Raw genomic sequence first — 27,136 nt, forward strand, 5'->3', positions numbered from 1 at the left:
TGTAAGGCCGACAAGCTACATAAAACTAAACAGATCTTCCAGCTAGAAACTCTGTGGTGGAATACTTAGCTTATACAATTACCACCTGTTACTGTTCATAAATAATATAGCTTCTTCAGTGTCAGTGTTGTCGCATTACAGCCAAACTCCTCTCCTTAAAGGTGATATTCTTCTGGAGCGATTTGGGATGAGAGAAAGGGAAAGGTGTCGCTACATTTGTAAAGGAAACAAACTATTCTCGAAAGTGCCGACTTTACAACATCAGTTACAGAAGAAACTATTGGGATTCACTACGTTCAAGCTCCCAAATTAATCCCTCACCCCTTTGTGACGAGGCACTTTGAACACAAATTCGTAAATACACTGGACTGGGACTATGTGGAGATGGACCAGCAGACTGGCACTGGGCAAGCCCAGGACGGGCTTTGCCCAACGGATAAAATGCAGCAAGTTTCACAGCAGGCCCTGAAGCGATTGTGGGATAGGATCCCAAGCTTTCGCCACCCAATGGATCAGAAGAATGGATCAGAAAAATATATTGTCTCCCATGCTATATTTGCTCAAACAGTGAGCATATATCTTTCGAATCCAAACCCTGGAAATAAAGCACCTTAGACTCCACCAGAGATAATGGCAGAGAGAAAAAGGCAGGATTATTTTGTATATTTGTAACTCTGCACTTTTTATTTTGTATGGTCGTAGCAAAGCAGAACACATGTCAATATCTAGGCCAAAGCTTCCGGTGTAACAGTGTAGAATTATTGTAGGATGCATGTGCATTTCCTCTGAGGGCAGTGATCAATGATGTGCTCCAGGGTCTGATTAGGAGCTCCACAGTCACATGATGGGGATGCTTTAATCTTCCATCTATGGAGAAGGTGGCGGCATCGACCATGACCAGATCTGAGGCATTTGATGTTTGTCCACTGTTTGCGAGGAAGGCTTGACCCTTAATGTTGTAATGTGGGGAACTCTATAAGGAATACATTCCATATGTCGCAGTTCTTTAAAGCATTTCACCATCGGTCATCAAGCCTGAGGGGAGATCGCTGAAGGACTTTGGCGTAGGTCCAAAATGGCCGTCCAGATTTGAGACAAGATGGTGGTAGGTTTTTCAAGTCGGCCTGGATCGGCATGTCTTTGTTGGTATAGCGGTTGTATTCTCTGAAGACTGCGTATTTACGTCGTAGGTGTGGTGATGCGATGTTTGCACTGTGGTTGGGCTCTATTTGCTCAAACTGTCTGTACATCTATGGTATCCAAACCAGCTGCCAACCAAATATAGCTGCTTAGACTCTGCCAGAGATACTTGCAGAGAGGAAACGACAGGATTATTTTGTATGTTTGCAACTCTGCACTGTGGGCGTGCGGCAGGCCGGAGAAACTTGCCAATATTCAGTCAAAGAGATGATCCTGTTAGACAGAGTCAATCGCACTTAATCCAAACAAACATAAAAGCATGTTTACATATTTCAGAATATCTGAGGTAAAAAATTATTGTTGAAAAATGGGAACAATCCATGGAAGTCACTAAATCTCCCAACATTACTAATGAAGCTGTCTCTCCTTCGTTCTCACTTTCCATTAAAAGATGGCCAGATCCCTTCCAAAGAGAACACGGGCCTGGGAAATAAAATTCACAGAAAAATAACACGCAAATGTGCTGAAAAAGAAAGGGCTATTCCGATCACGTGATTGGAACAATAAATAAGGGAACTTTAATATCGACCAATCAACAGCATTTCAACATCAACTCAGCACAAGAGTCAGGCAATTGCAGACAACCCCACACAGAAAAAGCTTCGTGACTACCATCTGGGGAGTGGTGCTAATTTGGAAAGGCACCCTTGCACATTGCTCAAGCAACAGCCTGATAAAAAGTTATATTTACAAAGGCAATATCCCAGACTACTGCAGAGTTGTGAGAGTACTGACAGAATGGAGCAACCTACTCGATCACATCTTCAATAACGCTCCTGTCAAAGACACGTTTTTAGACGATTGCGTTGATCGGTGTAACCACCACACAATCCTTCTATTGACAAGGCCTGCACTCCAGAGTGCGAACACCCTCTGTTGCGCCGTGGTAGAAGTGAAGTAATAACTAGTAGTCAGAGACTGGGCGTCTATAAGGTGTTGTGGGCCCTTCACAATTGCAGAATTTTATCCCAATACAAACAGCTGTGTGGCAAACTGTGAGGATGATAGCAATCGACTCAAACAGGACACAGAAAGGCTAGTGGAATGGGCAGACAAGTAGCAGATGGAATTTAATACAGAGGAGTGTGAGGTGATGCATTTTGGCCGAAGGAAGAGGGTGAGGCAATATATACTTAATGGCACAGTTTTAAAGAGAGTGCGGGGACTGAGGGACTTGGGAGTTAATGTGCATAATTCACTGAAGGTGGCAGGACTTATTGAGAGAATGGTTAGCAAAGCATATGAGATCTTGTGTTTCATAAATAGAGGTATTGAGTACAATAGCAGAGAAGTTATGCTGAATCATTATAAAGCGCTGGTTAGGCTACAACTGGAGTATTGCAGCCAGTTCTGGTCACCAATTTCAGGAAGCATGTGAATGCCCTTGAGAGGGTGCAGAGGAGAATTACCAGAATGGTTCAGGGGATGAGGAATCTTAGCTACAAGGACGAGTTGGAGAAGCTGGATTTGTTTTCATTAGAGCAAAGGAGGCTGAGGGTGAATTGATAGAGGTGTACACGATTATGACGGGTTTGGGTAGGCTAGACGGGGAAAGGCTGTTCCCACTAGTTGATGGTATAAGGAAGAGGGGATAACAGATTTAACAGATTTAATATTTTGGGCAAGAGATACAGGGGGGAGGTGAGAATAAACTTTTTTATGCAGCGAGTGGTGAGGACCTGGATCTTGCTGCCAATGGAAGTGCTGGAAGCGGTGCTCTGCAGAGATCCGGCACGGACTCGATGGGCCGAATGGCCTCCTTCTGTGCCGTTATGACTCTATGGCTCTATGACAATGCCTGACCTATAAGATCCTACACTCTCCAACCACTATATAGTCAAAATGCCAACTATGTATTTAATTGTGAAAATTAAATAACGTGACTTCAACAAGAGCATTGAGACTCAGAATGCGTCACTAACTTAGTGAAACTACAAATAATACCAAAACGACAAAAGCAGCGTGTTGCAGATCGAGTTAAAGCGTTCCACAGCCAAAGGATAAGAAGTAAGCTTGCATTGTCTGCCGCATCCATTTATTAATGGAAGTGGGAACAGGAGATTCTCAGGCAGGAGCGGGTCCTCGAAAACGCCCGTGATGGAGACAAGGCTGCAGAGTTCGAAGCAGATTCAGACAAAAGTGCATTTTTAACGATCAAACGTGGCTCCATTTGCATTCAGCCCAGCGCCAAACCAATGGAGACATTAGGAAGCGCTGGAATACCCTGGCCACAGAGAAGATGACGGGCCAAACAAAATCCTAATTAAGAACATAACAGCATAAGAAATAGGAGAAGGAATCTGCCATTCGGCCCTTCAATAACACCATGGCTCATCTTCTACCTGAAGTCCACCTTTCACAATATCCCGATATCCCTTGGTTCCCTTCATATCTCGGTCCTGAATATACTCGGCGATTGAGCCTCCACAGCCCTCTGGGGCAGATAATTCCAAGAATTCACAACCCTTTGAGTGGATTTTTTTCCTCATCTCAATCCTAATGGCCGACCCATTATTCTAAGACAGTGACACTTACTTCCAGGCTTCCGAGCCAGGGGAAACATCCTGACAACATTTACGCTGTCAAACCCCTTAAAGATTTTACACGTTTCAATGAGATCACCGCTCATTCTTCTAAATCCTAGGGAATCTAGGCCCGTCTGCTCAATCTCTCTTCATACGACTATCCCCTCATCACAGGAGTCGGTCTCTTGGATCTTCGTTCCACTCCCTCTAAGACAAGTATAACCTTCCTCAGATAAGGAGGCAGAAACTGTACAGAGTATTCCAGTTGTGGTCTCACCAAGGCCTTATGTTATTGCAGTAACATTCCTTTACTCCTATTCTCCAATGCTTTTGTAATAAAGGCTAAGATATTATTTGTTTTCCTAATTGCTTGATGTACCTGCCTGTAGTTTCGTAGACCTGCCTAAAACAATTAACCACCCCCACCACAGCCAATCTATTTCGGTACAGTTGTGTGACTAGTATACCTGATAATGTAGGAAATTGCCCACGTACGTTCAATCCATTGGTAAATGACACAATTTACCGAGTCAATGATTGCCCTATTAATACCTTACTAATCACCAAATCAGTGAAGGAATTATTCAATTGTAGAGCCATCGAGCGTCACCTACAAAACAACATTCGACTAACAAACATTCAGTTCCTGCTCAGCCATGACCGCTCAGCTCCAAACATCATAACAGCCTTAATCCAAACCTAGATACAAGAGAAAATGTGACACGAGATGTGAGAGTATCTTCCGTAGACAAGAGTGCAAAATTCGACCGAGCACGACATCAATAAGCCCTGTTAAAATGTGGTCATAGTTTTCGAGGGCCGAAGGGAATCCTTTTCAGTAAAATAGCTGTTGATGGCCAAGCATTACAGTTGTCGCTGCTGGACTTTCTCAGGGCTGCACCCTTGGTTAGCTACATTCATAAATAACATTCTCTCTATCATAACCTCAGGAATCGATCCCTTCTCCGTTAATTCAACAGTGCCCTGCTCCATTTACAACTACATAAGTAATGCAGCAGGCCATGCCAGCCTATTTCAGGTCAAGAACAATCCCAGGCATATGCTAACAATAGGCAGGTATCATTTGTGCCATGTCAGTGCCGGGCAATTACCAGATCCAACAGGAAAGGCACAACAAATCGCTGCAACATTGGGCGGCATCAAAATCACCGACTGTTGCCCCATCAACCTCCTGCCCATTGACCAGAAGATTAACAGCAGCGGCTGTATCAACCCTGCAGATGAACGGCAGAGACTGGGTTCTCCGTGATAAGTGTCTCTCTTCCAGATCTCTGAAAACCTCTTCACTCGGCCTCCAGTTAGGAATGTGATGGTATAATCACCACTTGTATTAAATAAATACACCCACAACACCACTCATAAAGCTCGGCGATATCCAGGACAAAACATTCACCTTGATTCTGTGCATAATGTCCACCCAGTCCACCATCAGTTCACTATTGCTGCAGTCTGTATTTCCACAGCAAATCACCAAGCTTAACATAGAAACATAGAAACATAGAAGATAGGAGCAGGAGTAGGCCATTCGGCCCTTCGAGCCTGCTCCGCCATTCAATGAGATCATGGCTGATAATTGAAATTCAGTACCCTGTCCCTGCCTTCTCCCCATATCCCTTGATCCCTTAAGCCTTAAGAAATATATCCAACCCTTTCTTGAATATATTTAATGAACTGGCCTCCACCGCCCTCTGAGGCAGAGAATTCCACAGGTTCACCACTCTCTGGGTGAAGAAATTCCTCCTCATTTCAGTCCTAAATGTCCTACCCCTTATCCTTAGACTATGACCCCTGGTTCTGGACTCCCCGACCATCGGGAACATCCTTCCAGCATCTAGTCTGTCCAGGCCTGACAGAATTCTATAGGTTTCGATGAGATCCCCTCTCAATCTTCTAAACTCCAGCGAGTGTAAGTCCAATCGACACAATCTCTCCTCGTACGTCATTCCTGTCATCCCAGGTATCAGCCTGGTGAATCTTCGCTGCACTCCTTCCATGGCAAGAACGTCCTTCCTCAGATAAGGCGACCAAAACTGCACACAATACTCAAGGTGCAGTCTCACCAAGGCCCTGTACAACTGTAGCACGACATCCTTGTTCCTGTACTCGAACCCTCTTGCTACAAAGGCCAACATACCATTTGCCTTCTTAACCGCCTGCTGCACCTGCATGCTTATCTTCAGCGACTGGTGCACAAGAACACCCAGGTCTCTTTGCACTTCCCCTTCTCCCAATCTATTGCCATTCAAATAATAATGGGCCTTCCTGTTTTTGCCACCAAAGTGGATAACCTCACATTTATCCACATTATAGTGCATTTGCCATGTTTCTGCCCAATCACCTAACCTGTCCAAATCATACTGGAGTTTCATGACATCCTCCTCACAGCATACCCTCCCATCCAGCTTTGTGTCATCTGCAAATTTGGAGATATTACATCCAATTCCCTCGTCCAGATCATTAATATATATTGTGAAGAGCTGGGGTCCTAGGACCGAACCTTGCGGTACCCCACTAGTCACTGCCTGCCACTCAGAAAACAACCCGTTTATTCCAATTCTTTGCTTTCTGTCCGCCAACCAGTTCTTTATCCAAGTCAATACCTTGCCCCCAATCCCATGTGCCTTAATTTTGCACGCTAATCTCTTATGCAGACCTTATCAAAAGCCTTCTGAAAGTCCAAAAACACCACGTCCACCAGTTCTCCCTTATCTATTTTACCAGTTACATCCTCAAAAAATTTCAGTCGATTAGTCAAGCATGATTTACCTTTTGTAAATCCATGTTGACTTTGTCCGATCCTGCCACTGCTTTCCAAGTGCTCTGCTATTACATCTTTTATAATGGACTCTAGCATTTTCCCCACTACCTATGTCAGGCTTACCAGCCTAAAATTCCCCGCTTTTTCTCTACCACCTTTTTTGAATAGTGGGGGAACATTAGCTACCCTCCAATCCATGGGTACTGTTCCAGAGTCTATCGAGTTCTGGAAGATGACCAGCAATGCATCTACTATTTCTAGGGCCACTTCCTTAAGTACCCTGGGATGTAGATTATCAGGCCCTGGGGATTCATCGGCCTTCAGTCCCATCAATTTTCCTAACACCATTTCCCTACAAATACTGATTTCTTTCAGTTCCACCCTTTCATCAGACCCTATGTTCCCCGGTATTTCTGGGAGGTTATTTGTGTCCTCCTTTGTGAAGACAGAACCAAAATATGTATTTAGTTGGTCCGCCATTTCTTTGTTCCCCATTATAAATTCCCCAGATTCTGACTGCAAGGGACCGATGCTTGACTTCACCAATCTTTTTCTCTTCACATATCTATAAAAGCTTTTACAGTCAGTTTTTATGTTCCCTGAAAGCTTACTCTCATATTCTATTTTCCCTTTCTTAATTAATCCCTTTGTCCTCCTTTGTTGACTCCTAAACTGCTCCCAATCCTCAGGATTATTGCTTTTTCTGGCCAATTTGTATGTCCTCTCCTTGGATCTTATGCTATCCCTAATTTCCCTTGTTACCCCGGGTGAGTCACCTTTTTTGTTTTATTTTTGTACCAAACTGGGATGAACAACTTCTGTAGTTCATCCATTCGGTCTTTGAATGTTTGCCATTGCCTATCCACCGTCACCCCTTTGAGTGCCATTCCCCAATCAATCCTACCCAACTTGCTCCTCAGACCATCGTAGTTTCCTTTATTTAAATTGAGGACCCTTGTTTCTGAGTCAACTACTTCATTCTCCATCTTAATGAAGAATTCGATCATATTATGATCGCTCTGACCCAAGGGGCCTTGTACAACAAGATTGCTAATTAATCCTTTCTCGTTACATAATACCCAGTCTAAGATGGCCTGATCTCTGGTTGGTTCCTCGACATATTGGTCCAGGAAACCATCCCGTAAACACTCCAGGAATTCCTCCTCCACAGCATTGTTACCAATTTGGTTAGCCCAATCTATATGTAGATTAAAGTCACCCATGATGACTACTGTGCCCTTATTGCACGCTTCTTTAATTTCCCTTTTAGTGCCATCCCCAACCTCCGCCTTACTGTTTGGAGGTCTATATACCACTCCCACTAATGTTTTTTTCCCCTTAGTATTTCTCAATTCTACCCATACAGATTCCACATCACCAGAGCTAATATCCTTCATTACAATTGTGTTAATCCCTTCTTTAACCAGTAATGCTACCCCACCTCCCTTTCCTTTTTGCCTATCTTTCCTGAATATCGAATACCCCTGGATGTTGAGTTCCTAGTCTTGGCCATCCTTGAGCTACCTTTCCGTAAACCCAACCAAATCATATTCGCTTACCTCTATTTGCGCAGCCAATTCATCCACCTTATTACAAATGCTCCTTGCATTAAGACACAAAGCCTTCAGGCTTGTTTTTTTAACGCACTTAAACCTATTAGAATTATTATTTACTGTGGCCATGTTTGATTTAAACTGTTGATTTCTCTGACTGCCACTTTTGTTTTTCTCCTTCCTATTTTTTGCTTTTATCCTTGTTTCCCTTTCCTCTGTCTCCCTGCTCAGGTTCCCAACCCCCTTCCATTTTATTTTAAACCCTCCCCCACAGCACTAGCAAACAAACCCCCTAGGACATCGGTTCCAGACCTGTCGAGGTGCAGACCATCAGGTTTGAACTGGTCCCACCTCCCTCAGAACCGGTTCCAATGTCCCAGGAACTTGAATCCCTCCCCCTGGCACCATTCCTCTAGCCACGTATTCATCTGAAGTATCCTTCTATTTCTACTCTGACAAGCACGTGGCACTGGTAGCAATCCTGAGATTACTACCTTTGAGGTCCTGTTTTCTAATTTACCTCCTAACTCCCTATATTCCACTTTTAGGACCTCATCCCGCTTTTTACCTACATCGTTGGTGCCTATATGCACCATGACAACTGGCTGCTTACCCTCCCCTGACAAGATGTTCTGCAGCCGCTCTGAGACATCCTTGACCCTTACACCAGGGAGGCAACACACCTTCCTGGAGTCTTGTTTGCGGCCGCAGAAACGCCTATCTATTCCCCTTACAATTGAATCCCCTATTACTATAGCTCTACCACTCTTTTTCCTCCCATTCTGTGCAGCAGAGCCACCCCTGGTGCCAGGAATTTCGCTGCTGCCTTCCTCTGATAAGCCGTCCCCCCCAACAGTACTCAAAGTGGTGTATCTGTTGGAGAGGGGGATGGCCACAGGGGACCCCTGCACTACCTGCCTGCACCTAGTACTCTGCCTGTTGGTCACCCATTCCCTTTCTTCCTATCCAACCTCTACCTGTGGTGTGTCCAACTCCCTTAACGTGCTATTCACGATGTCATGAGCATCATGAACGCTCCAGTATGCATCCAATCACAGCTCCAGTGCCGCAATGCAGTCTGTCAATAGCTGCAGCTGGGTGCACTTCCTCCACACATAGTTGTCAGGGACACAGGAAGTGTCCCTGAGTTCCCACTTATCGCAGGAGGAGCAGATCACGGGGCCGGGCTGTCCTGCCATGATTTACCCTTTAATTAATTGAGTTTAAACTAAATCAATCAATCCCACTAATTACACTATAGTTAAATAGTTTTATCAACAGTCCCCGCTACACCAGAGAGACCTTAGAAACTATAAACCAGAGTTAAAGTTTAAAAAAGAGAGAAATACTCACCAACCAATCACTTACCTGCTTCCTGCTGATGTCACACTTTGATTACTTATTACCTCTCTCCCCTGCTGCTGAATTGGTCGGGCCTCGTTCACTGCCGCCGCTTTTAAGCTCTGCCGCCGATGCTGCTCTCTCCCAGGTCCAGGTCCAGGCTCTGTGGTCGGGCCTCGTTCACTGCCGCCGCTTTTAAGCTCTGCCGCCGATGCTGCTCTCTCCCAGGTCCAGGTCCAGGCTCTGTGGTCGGGCCTCGTTCACTGCCTCCGCTTTTGAGCTCTGCCGCCGATGCTGCTCTCTCCCAGCTCCAGGTCCAGGCTCTGTGGTCGGGCCTCGTTCACTGCCTCCGCTTTTGAGCTCTGCCGCCGATGCTGCTCTCTCCCAGCTCCAGGTCCAGGCTCTGTGGTCGGGCCTCGTTCACTGCCACCGCTTTTGAGCTCTGCCGCCGATGCTGCTCTCTCCCAGGTCCAGGTCCAGGCTCTGTGGTCGGGCCTCGTTCACTGCCTCCGCTTTTGAGCTCTGCCGCCGATGCTGCTCTCTCCCAGGTCCAGGTCCAGGCTCTGTGGTCGGGCCTCGTTCACTGCCTCCGCTTTTAAGCTCTGCCGCCGATGCTGCTCTCTCCCACGTCCAGGTCTGGGCTCTGTGGTCGGGCCTCGTTCACTGCCTCCGCTTTTGAGCTCTGCCGCCGATGCTGCTCTCTCCCAGGTCCAGGTCCAGGCTCTGTGGTCGGGCCTCGTTCACTGCCTCCGCTTTTAAGCTCTGCCGCCGATGCTGCTCTCTCCCACGTCCAGGTCCAGGCTCTGTGGTCGGGCCTCGTTCACTGCCGCCGCTTTTAAGCTCTGCCGCCGATGCTGCTCACTCCCAGGTCCAGGTCCAGGCTCTGTGGTCGGGCCTCGTTCACTGCCGCCGCTTTTAAGCTCTGCCACCGATGCTGCTCACTCCCAGGTCCAGGTCCAGGCTCTGTGGTCGGGCCTCGTTCACTGCCGCCGCTTTTAAGCTCTGCCGCCGATGCTGCTCTCTCCCAGCTCCAGGCCTAGGCTCTGTGGTCGGGCCTCGTTCACTGCCGCCGCTTTTAAGCTCTGCCGCCGATGCTGCTCTCTCCCAGGTCCAGGTCCAGGCTCTGTGATCCAGGTCCAGACATGACATCACTGCTCAGACCAGCTCTCTCTATCACTGATAAGGATAAGGGCAGGAAAGTGGTGAGAAACCCGCTGTTCCAATGTCCCCTCCAAGTCACAGGCCATCCTGACTTGGACACATATCACGGTTCCTTCATCGCTGATGAGTCAAAATCCTGTGATTGCATTCTGAGCACAATCCTAGCAGCAGCATCACCACAAGGATTGCAGCGGTTCAAAAAGGCCCACCAGGACCTATTTGTGACAGCGAGAGAAAAAAGATCAAAATCATCGGGTAGAATGAGAAACAATGGCATTTTTTTAATATGGAGATATGTGAGCAAAAATAAAGGAATATTCGGCGGCTGCTCGCCTGGTATTGTGGGTACCATTTTCCAAATCAGTAACTGCATTCGGTGAAGTTAATAGGAGAGGGTATCTGTAGGTGATGGGGGATTATGTGAACATTTAGTGTGATGCTGGAGTACTTTGAATAGCTTTGATGTGTCCTTTGTTTGAATGGGGAACCAGACATGTAGCAGAATGGAGAGTGAAGCAGGGAAAGTAATCAGGTGTAGAAAAGATGGAAAGGGAAAAGACAGGGTAAATCATGTATAGAACCGGAGGGCGACTGGATGCGTGGAATGAATCACGAACAATTCAGGAGAAAAGGAAAGTAAAGCGAAGAATTAGTATTGTAGCAGGTGGGGGACGGAAGGAAACATCAGGAATAGAATAGGTGGGGAACCGCACATGAAGCACTGGAAGGAGCGGCATGGAGAAGGAGGAGGGGGATTGAGACACAGAGGAGTCGGCAGATATATTAGAACGTTTAATTATTTATGTTAAATGCAAATTATAATTATGAAATTCATTATTTTTTCGACGTGTCTCAGTCTCACAATGTATTGAATCCGCTGACAAGTACTTATGCAATGAAAAGAAAAGATAAATTTAGAGCACCACCAATAAAGGTTAACTGGTCAATGATACAGAGGTAAATAACAACAGAACAAGCTGGAAAAACTCAGCAGGCCAGGCAGCATCGGTGGAGAGAGAAACAGAGTTAACGTTTCAGGTCGATGACCTTTCGTCAGAACAGAGATTTCGCTTTTTCACCGCAAACATTTGCTGATTCAGTTCTAGTAAGTGAAACCCGGAGCTTGAGATTCATGGGTGTAATCATTAACTGGGGACTATCTCCGGATCTTATATTCGGTGCAGAGAAAATGGGATGGGCTTTGGATTATGCTGTACTTCAAATAGCTTTTAAATATTAAAGCAAAATACTGTGGATGCTGGAATTCTGCAATAAAAACACAACATGCTGGAAACACTCAGCAGGTTAAGCAGCATCTGTGGAGAGAGAACGTTTCAGGTTCTGACGAAAGGTCATCGGCCAGAAATGTTGAATCTTTCTCTCTCCACAGATGCGGCCTGACCTGCTGAGTATTTACAGCATTTTCAACTCTTATACATTGTTTGTGGTGGATGGGAAATTAGAGAGGCAGCAGAGGCAGGAAGCAGAGACGGTAATCAGGCATGGTGCAGGTGGAATCTAAAGGAGAGGGAGAGTCAGATATGGAGCAGGAGGGCAAACGAGCGTGGGAAGATTGGCACAGAGCAGGAGGAAAGAAAGGGCAATGATGACATTAATATTGCAGCAGGTGGCGAGGAATAAAGGGTTAACGGGAGATTGTTAGAGGTGGAGGAAGGTTGTAGAGTAGGAGGCAGTTAGAGATGCGGGGGACATTCGGGCGTGGAGCAGGTGGGATGGAGTAGCTGGGGACGGGAACTTACTAGAGAATCAGACAAAGAGCTGCTGGGAATGGAAACAGGGGGAGAAGCAAGTGTGGAAACGGTCGGGGGAGGGAAGAAAACATTAAAGACCAGGCACAGAACTGGTGAGGGAGGCAGAGGTAAAAAGCAGGGATTTCAGAGAGGGAGCATGGAGAGATGTAAGCAAACTGGGAGCTGCAGCACATAGAAGCAGGAAGGGCATTGAGACACGGCGCGGTCGCAACAGGAAGCCTGAACTTTTAATAGTTATATCAAATACAAGAGCTTATTAGCAAATGAATTTATTGTTCAGAGTTTCCCAGTATCATAATAAATATAAACCGCTGCTAATCTGTTATTTGATTCATTAAAAGAAAATGTGAAATTACATCACGACCACTACAAGTTAACAGGCCGATGGAGTAGGTTTTCATTTGTTTACCTCCCGCATTGGCTGTTTCAGTTCCAGTTACTGAAACCCGGATTCTGAGACTCATGGGTTTGAACATCCTGATCAAGGCCCAGACTATTACTCATTAACTAGAGGCTAGTTGTTAGAGATTGTAATCAGCGATCTTTGTCCCTTGCCATCTCTGTCCTTCTCTGGTCCTATGATAACGAAGTTTTATGCTGAGCAGTGAAATATAATTGAGGATCTGAAACTGATTCCGGGTACAGAACACAGTTTCACTGCACGGTGTTCTGAACCGCAGATGGGAGAGCTGTGGGGAAATGTAGTCATTGTTACCACACAGAATATTAATGCCTTTTGGTCAAAGGTCAGTAATTTATCAGAACAATTCAAACTCAATGCGACAGTGTGAGATTCTGATCGAGCCTTGCACCAGAGAACAGGGCGGGGAGGGACTGTACTTATCAGGCTGAAGGTGTTGTTCATGACTGTGAGGTGTAACTGATCTTTACTCAGGCTGTGATCATTAACCTGCAGAACACAAACGCTAACTTACCCGGACTCTGTGGAACAAGAATCAGGAGCTGCAGGACAAGTTAAGGACCCAGAATGTATTGAGTAAAATTATTGCCCTTTAAAGAGGCGAAATCGCTTTTTATTTGAGCAGTAGTTCAAAGATAGAGGCAAATTAACATAACTATAATGGACAGGTAACAAAAAGTGTATTTCAGAAATTAATTTACTGGGAGTTGTGCGATTTAACAGAATAAAACTTCCAATTTATTTTCACATGTTACAATTCTGCTGCTGTAAATAACATTCAATACTTTTATCACGTAAACCACGCTTAGGAACAAAGAGTCAGCGGTCGATTTCATGAAGCATAGAATCTTTCAGCACAGAAGGCCCATCGAGCCTGTGCCAGAAGTTTAAAAGAGCAATCCAATTAGTCACACTCCCCTGCTCTCTCCCCTGAGCCTTACAATATACTCTCCTTTTATTATTTATCCAATACCATTTTCTTCTACCACTCTTTCGGGCATTGCATTCCAGAAACAGAATAACTCGATGCCTAAAAATATTTCCTCATCTCACCTCTGGCAGTTTTGCCAATTACATTAAATATGTGTCTTCTTTATACCTACAGTAGATACAGTTTCTCCTTATTTATTCGATGAAAATAGCAAAACGTTCCATGACTTTGAACGCCACTATTAAATCTCGCCTTAACCTTCTCTGATTTAAGGAGAACAATTCCATCTTCTCTAGTCTCGTCATGTAACTGAAGTCCTTCGTTTTTGTTACCATTCTAGTAAATCTCCTCTGCGCCCTCTGCAAGGCTCCGACGGCCTTCCTAAAGTGTGGTACCCTGAATTGAACTCCAGGTGCGAACTGGCCGTGTTTGGTAAATGTTTAGCATAACTTCCTTGCTTTGCACTCTCTGGGCACAACTGTGGCAGATGGAGATCAGTTTGGGAACGTATGAGGTCATTCACGTTGGACCTAATAAGAATAGGTCAGAATATTTTATAATTGGTTAAAGTTAGGAACTATGGATGAGCAGAGAGAACTAGGGGTCCAAATACAGAAATCACTAGAAGTCAGTGGACAGATACCCAAAATAAGTACTGTTTAATGGAACGTTGGCCATTGTCTCGAGGGCTGGAATACAAAGGGGTAGAAGTTCTGTTCCAGCTGTACAGAGCTCTGGTTAGACCCCATTTAGGGAACTGTGTTTTGTTCTGGGCACCGCACCTCGGCAACAATATCTTGGCTTTGGAGATGGTGCAGCTCAGATTCACCAGAATGATACCGGGGCTAAATGCTTTAAATTATGAGGATGGATTGCATAGATGAAGCTTGTATTCCCTTGATTATACAAGATTAATGGGTGAATTAACTGAGGTGTTCAATATGATCAAAGGAATTACAGGGAACCTTTGGTGAATTAGTCCAGGAAAAGGGAGCATCTCCTTAACTGCAGAGCTCGGCCATTCAGGGGTGATGTTAGAAAGCACTTCTTCAGACACAGTGTAGTGGAAATCTGGAACATAAAGCTGTTGAGGTTCTGTCAATTGAAAATTACAAAACTGCCTTTGATAGATTTTTGATAGGCAATCGTATTTAGGCTTATGGAACCAAGGCGGGTAGATGGAATTAAGATACAGCTCAGCCATGATCGAATTGAATGGAGAAACATTGAAGATAGGAGCAGGAGTAGGCCATTCGGCCCCTCGAGCCTGCTCTGCCATTCAATTAGATCATGGCTGATCATCCAAATTCAGTACCCTGTTCCTGCCTTCTCTCCATATCCCTTGATCCCTTTAGCCTTAAGATATATATCCAACTCCTTCTTGAATATATTTAATGAATTGGCATCTACTGCCTTCTTTGGCAGAGAATTCCACAGGTTCACCACTCTCTGGGTGAAGAAATTCATCCTCATCTTGTTCTAAATGGCTTACCCCTTATCCTTAGACTGTGACCCCTGGTTTTGGACTCCCCGACCATCGGGAACATCCTTCCAGCATCTATGGTGTGGAGATGCCGGTGTTGGACTGGGGTGGACAAATGTAAGAAACCACACAACACCAGGTTATAGTCCAACAGCTTTATTTGAAATCACAAGCTTTCGGAGCGCTGCTCCTTCGTCAGGTGAAGTGACTTCACTTGCTGTTGGACTATAACCTGGTGTTGTGTGATTTCTTACATCTTCCAGCATCTAGTCTGTCTAGCCCTGTTAGAATTTTATTAGTTTCAATGAGATCCCCTCTCATTCATCTAAACTCCAGCGAGTACAAGCCCAATCGACCCAACCTTTCCTCATACATCATTCCTGCCATCCCAAGTATCAGCCTGGTGAATCTTCCCTGCACTCCTTCCATGGCAAGTACACCCATAAGGCGACCAAAACTGCACACAATACTCAAGGTGTGGCCTCACCAAGGCCCTGTACAACTGCAGCATGACATCCTTGTTCCTGTACTCAAACCTTCTCGCTACGAAGCCAACATACCATTTGCCTTCTTAACCGCCTGCTGCACCTGCATGCTTACTTTCAGCGACTGGTGCACAAGGACGCCCAGGTCTCGTAGCACATCCCCTTCTCCCAATCTATTGCCATTTAGATAGTAATCTGCCTTCCTGTTTTTGACTCCAAAGTGCATAACCGCGCAATTATCCATGATATATTGCATCTGCCATGCTTCTGCCCAATCATCCAACCTGTCCAAATCATCCTGGAGTTTCTCGGCATTCTGCTCACAGCACACATGCCCACCCAGCTTTGTGTTGTCTGCAAACTTCGAGATATTACATCTAGTTCCCTCGTCCAGATCATTAATATATATTGTGAATAGCTGGGGTTCAAGGACTGATCCCTACAGTACCCCACTAGTCACTGCCTGCCACTTGGAAAAAGAGCCATTTATTCCGACTCTTTGCTTTCTGTCTGCCAACCAGGTCTCTATCCAAGTCAATACCTTGCCCCCAATCCCATGTGCCTTAAAATAACACGCTAATCTCTTATGCGGGAACTTATCGAAAGCCTTTTGAAAATCCAAATAAACCACATCCACTGGTTCTCCCTTATCTATTTTACCAGTTACATCCTCAAAAAATTCCAGTAGATTAGGCAAGCACGATTTACCTTTTGTAAAGCCATATTGACTTTGTTCGATCCGGTCACTTTGTTCCAAGTGCTCTGCTATTACATCGTTTATAATGGACTCTAGCATTTTCCCCACTACCGATGTCAGGCTTGCCGGTCTGTAATTCCCCGTTTTCTCTCTACCACCCTTTTTGAACAGTGGGGTAACACTAGCTACCCGCCAATCCATGGGTACTGTTCCAGAGTCTATCGAATTTTGGAAGATGACCAGCAATGCATCTACTATTTATAGGTCCACTTCCTTAAGTACCCTAGGATGTAGATTATCAGGCACTGGGGATTTATCGCCCCTCAACTCCATCAATTACCCTAACACCATTTCCCTACAAATACTGATTTCTATCAGTTCTTCCCTTTCATTAGACCCTATGTTCCCTGACATCTTTATTATTTGTGTCCTCCATTGTGAAGACACAACCAAAGTATGTATTTAATTGGTCTGCCTTTTCTTTGTTCCCTATGATAAATTCCCCTGATTCTGACTGCAAGGGACCTACGCTTGACTTCACCAATCTTTTTCACTTCACTTTTACAGTCAGTTTTTATGTTCCCTGAAAACTTACTCTCACACTCTATTTTCCCCCTCTTTATGAATCCCATTGTCCTCCTTTGTTGGATGCTAAACTGCTCCCAATCCTCAGGTTTACTGCTTTTTCTGGCCAATTTATAAGTCCTCTCCTTGAATCTTATGCTATCCCTAATTTCCATTGTTAACCACGGTTGAATCACCTTTTTTGTTTTATTTTTATACCAAACTGAGATGAACAAATTTTGTATTTCGTCCATGCGATCTTTGAATGTTTGCCATTGCCCATCCACCGTCAACCCTTTGAGTGGCATTCCCCAATCAATCCTACCCAACTCGCACCTCATACCATCGTAGTCTCCTTTATTTTAATTCAGGACCCTAGTCTCTGAGTCAACTATTTCACTCTCCATCTTAATGAAGAATTCTATCATATTATGATCGCTCCAACCCAAGGGGCCTCGCACAACAAGATTGCTAATTAATCCTTTCTCATTACATAATACCGAGTCTAATATTGCCTGATCTCTAGTTGGTTCCTCGACATATTGGTCCAGGAAACCATCCTGTATACACTCTAGGAATTTCTCCTCCACAGTATTGTTACTAATTTGGTTAGCCCAATCTATATGTAGATTAAAGTCACCCATGATAGCTGCTGTGCCCTTATTGCACGCTTCTCTAATTTCCCATTTAATGCCATCCCTGACATCCGCATTACTGTTTGGAGGTCTATATACCACTCCCACTAACGTTTTCTGCCCCTTGGTATTTCTCAGTTCTACCCATACAGATTCCACATCATCAGAGCTAATATCCTTCCTTTCAATTGTGTTAATCCCCTCTTTAACCAGCAATGCTACCCCTCCTCCTTTTCCTTTCTGCCTATCTTTCCTGAATATTGAATACCCCTGGATGTTGAGTTCCCAGCCTTGGCCACCCTGGAGCCATATTTCCGTAATCCCAATCATATCATATTCGTTTACCTCTATTTGCGCAGCTAATTCATCCACCTTATTATGAATGCTCCTCGGATTAAGACACAAAGCCTTCAGGCTTGTTTTTTTAATGCTCCTAGATCTTTTAGAATTATTATTTACTGTGGCCATGTTTGATTTAAACCCTTGATTTCTCTGCCTGTCACTTTTGTTTTTCTCCTTCCTGTCTTTTGCTTTTATCCTTGTTTCCCTTTCCTCTGTTTCCCCGCTCAGGTTCCCAACCCCCTGCCATTTTAGTTTAATCCCTCCCCCAGAGCACTAGCAAACAAACCCCCTAGGACATCGTCTGGTTTGCACGTGGGAGGAACAAGCTCGAACGAATGAGTGGCCTACTCCTGTTCCTATGTTACTATATTCCTATGCATCTATTTATAAACCAATGGTCTCGTATACCTTTCTAAGTACTTTATCATCCTATCCTGCCACCTTCAAGGATTTCTCTATGTGTACCCCTATGTTTTTCTATTCCTGCAACCCCTTTATAATTGTACCATTTAGTTTATATTGCCTCATTCTTCCTTCCAAATTGTATCATTTCACCCTTCTCTGCGTAAAATTTCACCTGCCATTCTGCCTGCCCACTTCAACAGACGGTCTATTTCCTCCTGAAAACTTCTGCTATCCTCCTCACGGTTTACAACTTTTCCGAGATTCGTGTCATCTACAAACTTTTAAATTATGCACTGTATACACCAGTCCAAGTCACTAATATATATCAACAAGAGCAGTGGGCCAAATACCGAACCCTGGAGTCACCACTATATATTTCCCTCCAGAGTGAAAAATATCGGTTCACAACTACTTTCTGTTTCTGTCCCTTCTTTAATTTAGTATCCACGCTGCCACTACTCCTTTGATATCATTGGTTCCAATTTTGGTAACCAATCTATTATGAGGTAATTGATCAAAAGCCTTCTGAAAGTCCACATACAGAACATCAACTGCACTACCTCCATCAACCCTGTCCTATTTCATTGATTAGCTCAATCACGTCAGCCAGAATTGATTTGCCTTTAAAAAAGCCAATTTTGGCTATCGCTATTTTTAAAAATTCGGTTATTTGATGTGGGCATCGCTGGCAAAGGCCAGCATTTATTGCCCATCCCTAATTGTCCTTGAGAATTTGGTGGTGGTGAGCCGCCTTCTTGAACCACTGCAGTCCATGTGGTGAAGGTATTCCCACAGTGCTGTGACGTAAGAGTTCCAGGATTTTGACCAAGCGATCGGCGGTATACTTCGAAGTCAGCATGATTTTGGAGGGGAACGTGGAGATGGTGGTGTTCCCATGCGAATGCAGCCCTGGTAACCAGTGACTGTTGTGTAGAAACTCCACCAAATCTGTTGATCCAGGTCGAATTAGTGAGCATTTAGCGATAAAGAGGATGATGAGGGGAGACTGGAACAGATTAGCTGTAGAAAAGTCGCATACGACAATTTTACGAACAATGACGGACAGATATATGCCTTATGGTTCATCCAGAATTTCCCAGGCAATTGCGATATTTTGGCATACTTTGTTATAGCAATCCGAAAAAAAACCATGTGATTTCCTGGGTGAGGTGAAAAAAAACAGGCCAATTGGGGGATTAAAATACAAGAAATTCCTCTCCGAAACCATCTAGGCATTTGAAACTAGTCCCGCAGATCACCCTTGCACAGTATCCCAGGAAGGTCCTACCTATTGTATGAGGTGATATCCGCCCCAAGCAGGAACAGGTCCAGCTCTCACCTGAAATAATGTAGCGAATCAGCACCCACCACCAGAGAAGGTATCCTGATCCAGAGTTCGACTATTCTAGAAACATAGAAACATAGAAAAATAGGAGCAGGAGTAGGCCATTCGGCTTTTCGAGCCAGCTCCACCATTCAATATGATCATGGCTGATCCTCTATCTCAATTCCATACCCCTTGATTCCTTTTGTTTCTAGAAATCTATCTCTTTCTTAAATGTACTCAGTGGCTTGGCCTCCACAGCCTTCTGTGGTAGAGAATTCCAGAGGTTAACCACCCTCTGAGTGAAGAACCTTCTCCTCCTCTCAGTCCTAAATGTCCTACCCCTTATCCTGACACTTTGATGCCTCGTTCTAGATCCCCCAGCCGGTGTAATCATCTTCCCTGCCTCCAGTCTGTTTGGCGCGGTCAAAATTTTAAATGTTTCAATGAGATCCCCTCTCATTCTTCTAAACTCTAGTGAATACAGGCCTATTCGTCCCAATCTCTCCTCTATGGCAAGTATATCCTTTCTTATGTAAGGAGACCAAAACTGCACACAGTACTCCAGGTGTAGCCTCACCAAGGCCCTGTACAATTGTAATGAGACATCCTTGCTCCTGTACTCAAATCCACTTGAAATAAAGGCCAGCATACGATTTCCCTTCCTGAATGCTTGCTGCACCTTCATGTTTGCTTTCACTGCCTAGTGTACAAGAACTCCCAGGTCCCTTTGTACGTCAGCATTTCCCAATGTATCAACATTTAAATTATGCTCTGCCTTTCTGTTCTTCCTACTTCACCTTTATTCGCCTTATACTACATCTGCCATGTATTTGCCCACTTACTCAAGTAGTCTAAATCGCCTTGAAGCCTCTTTTCATCCTCCTCGCAACTCACAATCCCACCTATTTTCGTGTCTTCGGCAAACTTGGACATGTTACATTTGGTTCCCTCATCCAGATCATTGATATATATTGTGAATAGCTGGGGCACAAGCACTGATCCCTGTGGTACCCCACTAGTCACCGCCTGCCACCCCGAAAAAGACCCATCTATTCTACTCTCTGTTTCCTGTCTGTTAACCAATTTTCAATCCATGCCAGTATATAACCCCCAATCCCATGAGTTTTAATATTGCACACTAACCTCTTATGTGGGACATTATCAAAGGCCTTCTGAAAATCCAAATACACCATATCCACTGGTTCTCCCTTATCTATTATACCAGGTAATTCCTCAAAAAACTCCAGTAGGTTTGTCAAACACGATTTCCCTTTCATAAATCCATGTTGACTTTGTCTAATCCCGTTGATATTTTCTAAATATCCTGTTATCACATCCTTTATAATAGACTCTAGCATTTTCCCTACTACTGATGTTAGGCTATCCGGTCTGTAGTTCACTGTTTTCCCTCTCCCTCCTTTTTTAAACAGTGGGTTTACATTTGCCACCCTCCAATCTGCAGGAACTGTTCCAGAATCTAAAGAATTTTGGAAGATGACAACTAATGCATCCACTATTTCAATGGCTATCTCTTTAATACTCTGGGATGCAGATTATCAGATCCTGGGGATTCTTTGGGAAAAGAACCACCTGCTGTCATCTAACTTAAATATGGCCTTGTGCAACTTCAAATTGTGACCCCTGGCCCGCCCTAAGCTATGTAACTGGAACAAGCTCTCAACTGGAACACAATATATTCCCTTCATCATCTTATAAACCTCAATCAGATCACCACTAAGTCTTTGCTTCTCTAATGTGTAGAGTCCAAACTCTTAGCCTATCTTGATAACTAAGTTGCTTTATATTTTGAATTAGTCTAATGTCCCTCCTCTGCAACAGTTTCAAAGCCTCAATATCACCCACCATGTGAGGTGACCAAAACTGGACACAGTATTTCAAGTGACGCCTTTACCAGGGTCTTGTACTAGGACAAAATAGGTCATCTTATAGCCAACTCTCCTATGAATGCACCCCAACACCCTCTTTGTTCAAGCTATCGCTACATGGCATTACTCCTGTACCTTTAGAAATATATGCACTAGAATGCCCGGATCTTCCTTTCTCCCCCTTCTTTAATGCTTCTCCATGAAGGGTGTATGGATGTTGAGCATTCGCCCTGCCGACAGGCAAAACATGGCACTTATCCAAGCTAAACATCATCTGCCCAATCTCCCAACACATTAAGATACAGTTTTGTTGAGGAGTGACTATTCAGGTTGATGGGATGTCGGACATGAGGGGTATGTGGGTTATCAGAAGGTAATATGTCTCACAGGAGGCTTCAGACTTTTAGTATAAGATGAAATGTAGCAGCCTGGATAGAATGTGGATTGTTTAGATTCCTTCATTTGTGTTCACAGATCCAAACTCTACAATCATTGAATTCTTGACAAAGTGCGACGATTACCAGCTGTTCCAGTTGACGAAATTCTACCGGGACAGACTGGAACAGGCGATTGAAGGAGGGGTGGACGGAGTCAGCTCGTTGTTAACAGACGAGAGGCTTTTCAGTGGACAAGAACATCGGGTAAGTGGCAGGGACAAAGAATGTGTTTGGATTATTTAAACATCATAGAACTGACAGGAAATCAGGTCTTAGAATGTTACTGAAGTGAAACAGGCCAAATAGAAAAGAAATAGGTAAAACTGAAAATATTGTGAATCTGAAACAATGATACGAAGAGGTGAAAATACCCAGCGGATCGTCCGTATCTGTACAAAGGACAGGTGAGCGGTTCCGGTATAACACTTGAAAACAAAGGGAAACTGTTTTAATGGGACAGGGAAAAGGAGAGACCAGAGGCAACAGGCAGGGATTAAAGGGAAGGTCATGAGTTTACTGACCAGGAAACTACTTAAAGGAAATTAAGGAACTGAGAGACGAGAAAAATCACCTGCTGAGTAAATGAGAGGCATTTCAAGAACAAAAACAACATGGTAAAATGGTTAAAACGTATCAGGCCCAAACAGGAAAACTAACCACCCAAAAATAAGGATTGAAAACCCGAGGCTCAGCAGGTTTTTCCTCCCCCTTCTTCACCATGGGTCAATTCCAATTCTGGCAGAAGTGCAATGCGGGCGGTAGAACCTGTCGTGGAGCGTCACTCCCCGGGACAGCACTTCAGGAAATTAAAGCAAGCAGCCTGTAATGTTCTGGCAGTTACCTTCAATGGAATAGAACTAAGTTGAAATGATAATCGGGCAGGGTGTATAATGGACGGTTGACCTGCTGCCAACTTTCCCAGTTGATAATCCCGGCAATTTACTCTCATCCCAATCTCCTGCTCTCTACCCATTACCGTTAATATCCCACCTAGTCAAATTTCCACCACCTGTTCACTACCCATTACTGTTAATAAGCCACCAATCTAATCCCAACCTCCTACTCACTACCCGTTACAGTTAATATCCCAACTAGCGTGATCCCAACCTCCTGCTCACTACCGAGTACCATTAATATCCCACCTAGTCAAAACCCAACCTCCAACTTACTACCCATTATCGTTAATATCCCACCTAGTCAAATCCCAGCCTCCAACTTACTACCCATTATCGTTAATATCCCACCTAGTCAAATGCCAACCTCCTGCTGACCGCATTATGGCTAATATCCCAACCAGTCAAGGTGCAATCTTCTGTTCACTTCTGTTCCATCCACGCAGCAATAGAAATATAATTTATCGAAAAAATGTCGACTTGCTTCCACAATAATTCGTGGGATTGAATTATGCGTTCTAGCCACATCGTGTGTAAATTCATTTATCAACCTTCACCTCGAATTCTTCGAATTAACCTAAATATGTGTCCTCTCGCCAATCAGTGGAAAGTATCAGTAGCTATTTATTTGATCATATCCACATCGCTGGTAATATCCTAGTGCAACTGCACGCCAGATTGTCCATTGCTTTTATATTCTACTAGCTGGGGGAGCCCGGCGGCGCCGAGGCTTTCTCGAGGGCATGTTGTTGTTGGAAGAGAGAGAGGGAGCGACTGGGGGGAAGAGAGAGAGGGAAGGAGAGAGAGAGAGAGGGAATGAGAGAGAGGGAAGGAGAGAGAGAGGGAAGGAGAGAGAGAGAGAGGGAAGGAGAGAGAGAGAGAGGGGGAGGAGAGAGAGAGAGAGGGGGAAGGAGAGAGAGAGAGATGGAAGGAAAGAGAGAGAGATGGAAGGAGAGAGAGAGAGAGGGAAGGAGAGAGAGGGAAGGAGAAAGAGAGGGAAGGAGAGAGAGAGAGAGGGAAGGAGAGAGAGAGAGAGAGAGAGGGAAGGAGAGAGAGATTGGGAGTGTGAGTGAGAGAGAGATTGGGAGTGTGAGAGAGATTGGGAGTGAGAGAGAGAGAGATTGGGAGTGAGAGAGAGAGATTGGGCGTGAGAGAGAGAGAGATTGGGAGTGAGAGAGAGAGAGATTGGGAGTGTGAGAGAGATTGGGAGTGAGAGAGAGAGAGAGATTGGGAGTGAGAGAGAGATTGGGTGTGTGAGAGAGAGAGAGAGATTGGGAGTGAGAGAGAGAGAGAGATTGAGAGTGTGAGAGAGAGAGATTGGGAATGTGAGAGAGAGAGAGAGACTGGGAGTGTGAGAGAGAGAGATTGGGTGTGTGAGAGAGAGAGAGATTGGGAGTGTGAGAGAGAGAGAGATTGGGAGTGTGAGAGAGAGATTGGGAGTGTGTGAGAGAGAGAGATTGGGAGTGTGTGAGAGAGAGAGATTGGGAGTGTGAGAGAGAGAGATTGGGTGTGTGAGAGAGAGAGATTGGGAGTGTGAGAGAGAGAGACTGGGAGTGTGAGAGAGAGATTGGGAGTGTGAGAGAGAGAGATTGGGAGTGAGAGAGAGAGAGAGAGATTGGGAGTGTGTGAGAGAGAGAGATTGGGAGTGTGTGAGAGAGAGAGATTGGGAGTGTGAGAGAGAGAGATTGGGAGTGTGAGAGAGAGATTGGGTGTGTGAGAGAGAGAGAGATTGGGAGTGTGTGAGAGAGAGAGACTGGGAGTGTGAGAGAGATTGGGAGTGTGAGAGAGAGATTGGGAGTGTGTGAGAGAGAGAGATTGGGAGTGTGAGAGAAAGAGAGATTGGGAGTGTGTGAGAGAGAGAGATTGGGAGTGTGTGAGAGAGAGAGATTGGGAGTGTGTGTGAGAGAGAGATTGGGAGTGTGTGAGAGAGAGAGATTGGGAGTGTGAGAGAGAGAGAGATTGGGAGTGAGAGAGAGAGAGATTGGGAGTGAGAGAGAGATTGGGAGTGTGAGAGAGAGAGAGATTGAGTGTGTGAGAGAGAGAGATTGGGAGTGTGAGAGAGAGAGAGATTGGGAGTGTGAGGGAGAGAGAGATTGGGAGTGTGAGGGAGAGAGAGATTGGGAGTGTGAGAGAGAGAGAGATTGGGAGTGTGAGAGAGAGAGAGATTGGGAGTGTGAGAGAGAGAGACTGGGAGTGTGAGAGAGAGATTGGGAGTGTGAGAGAGAGAGATTGGGAGTGAGAGGAGAGAGAGAGATTGGGAGTGTGTGAGAGAGAGAGATTGGGAGTGTGTGAGAGAGAGAGATTGGGAGTGTGAGAGAGATTGGGAGTGTGAGAGAGAGATTGGGTGTGTGAGAGAGAGAGAGATTGGGAGTGTGTGAGGGAGAGAGACTGGGAGTGTGAGAGAGATTGGGAGTGTGAGAGAGAGATTGGGAGTGTGTGAGAGAGAGAGATTGGGAGTGTGAGAGAAAGAGAGATTGGGAGTGTGTGAGAGAGAGAGATTGGGAGTGTGTGAGAGAGAGAGATTGGGAGTGTGTGTGAGAGAGAGATTGGGAGTGTGTGAGAGAGAGAGATTGGGAGTGTGAGAGAGAGAGAGATTGGGAGTGAGAGAGAGAGAGATTGGGAGTGAGAGAGAGATTGGGAGTGTGAGAGAGAGAGAGATTGAGTGTGTGAGAGAGAGAGATTGGGAGTGTGAGAGAGAGAGAGATTGGGAGTGTGAGGGAGAGAGAGATTGGGAGTGTGAGGGAGAGAGAGATTGGGAGTGTGAGAGAGAGAGAGATTGGGAGTGTGAGAGAGAGAGAGATTGGGAGTGTGAGAGAGAGATTGGGAGTGTGAGAGAGAGAGAGATTGGAGTGTGAGAGACAGAGAGAGATTGGGAGTGTGTGAGAGAGAGAGATTGGGAGTGTGAGAGAGAGAGAGATTGGGAGTGTGAGAGAGAGAGAGATTGGGAGTGTGAGAGAGAGGCGGGAGTGAGAGAGAGAGAGATTGGGAAGTGTGAGAGAGAGAGATTGGGAGTGTGAGAGAGAGAGATTGGGAGTGAGAGAGAGAGGATTGGAGTGTGAGAGAGAGAGCTTGGGAGGAGTGAGAGAGAGATTGGATTGTGAGAGAGAGAGAGATTGGGAGTTTGAGTGAGAGAGCTGGGAGTGTGAGAGAGAGTGGGAGTGTGAGAGAGAGATTGGGAGTGTGTGAGAGAGAGAGATTGGAGTGAGAGAGAGAGACTGGAGTGTCGAAGAGAGAGAGAGATTGGGAGTGTGAGAGAAGAGAGAGAGACTGGGGGGGGAGATAGAGAGAGAGGGAGAGAAATTGGGAGTGAGAGAGAGAGAGATTGGGAGTGTGAGAGACAGAGATTGGGAGTGTGAGAGAGAGAGACTGGGGAGAGAGAGAGAGAATGGGGAGATAGAGAGAGAGAGCGACTGAGGGGGAGAGATGAGAGCGACTGAGGGGTGAGAGAGAGAGAGATGTGGAGAGAGAGAGAGAGGAGAGACTGGGGAGATAGAGAGAGAGACTGAGGGGGGAGAGAGAGAGAGACTGAGGGGGGAGAGACAGAGCGACTGAGGGAGAGAGAGGGAGACTGGGGGAGAGAGAGAGAGATGGGGGAGAGAGAGAGACGGGGGAGAGAGAGGAGAGAGACTTTTTCGAGGGCATGTTGTTGTTGGAAGAGAGAGAGCGAAGTGGGGGGGGAAGAGAGAGAGAGAGAGAGCGAGTGGGGGGGGCGGTGCAGAGGCTTTTTGAGGGCATGTTGTTGGAAGAGAGAGAGGGAGCGACTGGGGGAGAAGAGGGAGAACGACTGGGGGGGGGAAGCGAAGAGAACGACTGGGGGGGGAAGCGAAGAGAGCGACTGGGGGGAAGAGAGAGAGTGACTGGGGGGGAGAGAGAGAGCGACTGGGGGGGAAGAGAGAGCGACTGGGGGGGAAGAGAGAGAGCGACTGGGGGGGGAAGAGAGAGAGCGACGGGGGGGGGAAGAGAGAGAGCGACCGGGGGGGGGGAAGAGAGAGAGCGACGGGGGGGGGGAAAGAGAGAGCGCGACGGGGGGGGAAGAGAGAGAGCGACGGGGGGGGAAGAGAGAGCGCGACGGGGGGGAAGAGAGAGAGCGCGACGGGGGGGAAGAGAGAGAGCGCGACGGGGGAAGAGAGAGAGCGCAACGGGGGGGAAGAGAGAGAGCGCGACGGGGGGAAGAGAGAGAGCGCGACGGGGTAGAGAGAGGAGCGCGACGGGGGAAGAGAGAGAGCGCGACAGGGGGAAGCGAGAGAGCGCGACGGGGGGAAGAGAAGAGCGTGATGGGGGGAAGAGAGAGAGCGCGAC

The 27,136-nt window shown here is 45.8% G+C and overlaps 1 protein-coding gene across 1 annotated transcript in view; it reads left to right on the top strand.

Moving 5' to 3' along the window:
• The first annotated feature begins 384 nt into the window (after window positions 1–384).
• LOC147092769 (NACHT, LRR and PYD domains-containing protein 3-like) overlaps window positions 385–27,136 on the top strand; it is a 235,955-nt gene continuing 209,203 nt past the window's right edge. Inside the window, exons 1-2 of the mRNA XM_085975680.1 lie at window positions 385–567; window positions 21,960–22,148. Of these exons, the coding sequence (XP_085831806.1) occupies window positions 385–567; window positions 21,960–22,148 (372 nt within the window). The remainder of the gene's footprint in view (window positions 568–21,959; window positions 22,149–27,136) is intronic.

The sequence above is a fragment of the Somniosus microcephalus genome, unplaced genomic scaffold (assembly GCF_052327205.1).
Source record: "Somniosus microcephalus isolate GS21.2 unplaced genomic scaffold, FLI_Smic_1.0 unresolved_chr2, whole genome shotgun sequence".
Taxonomy (NCBI): Eukaryota; Metazoa; Chordata; class Chondrichthyes; order Squaliformes; family Somniosidae; genus Somniosus; species Somniosus microcephalus.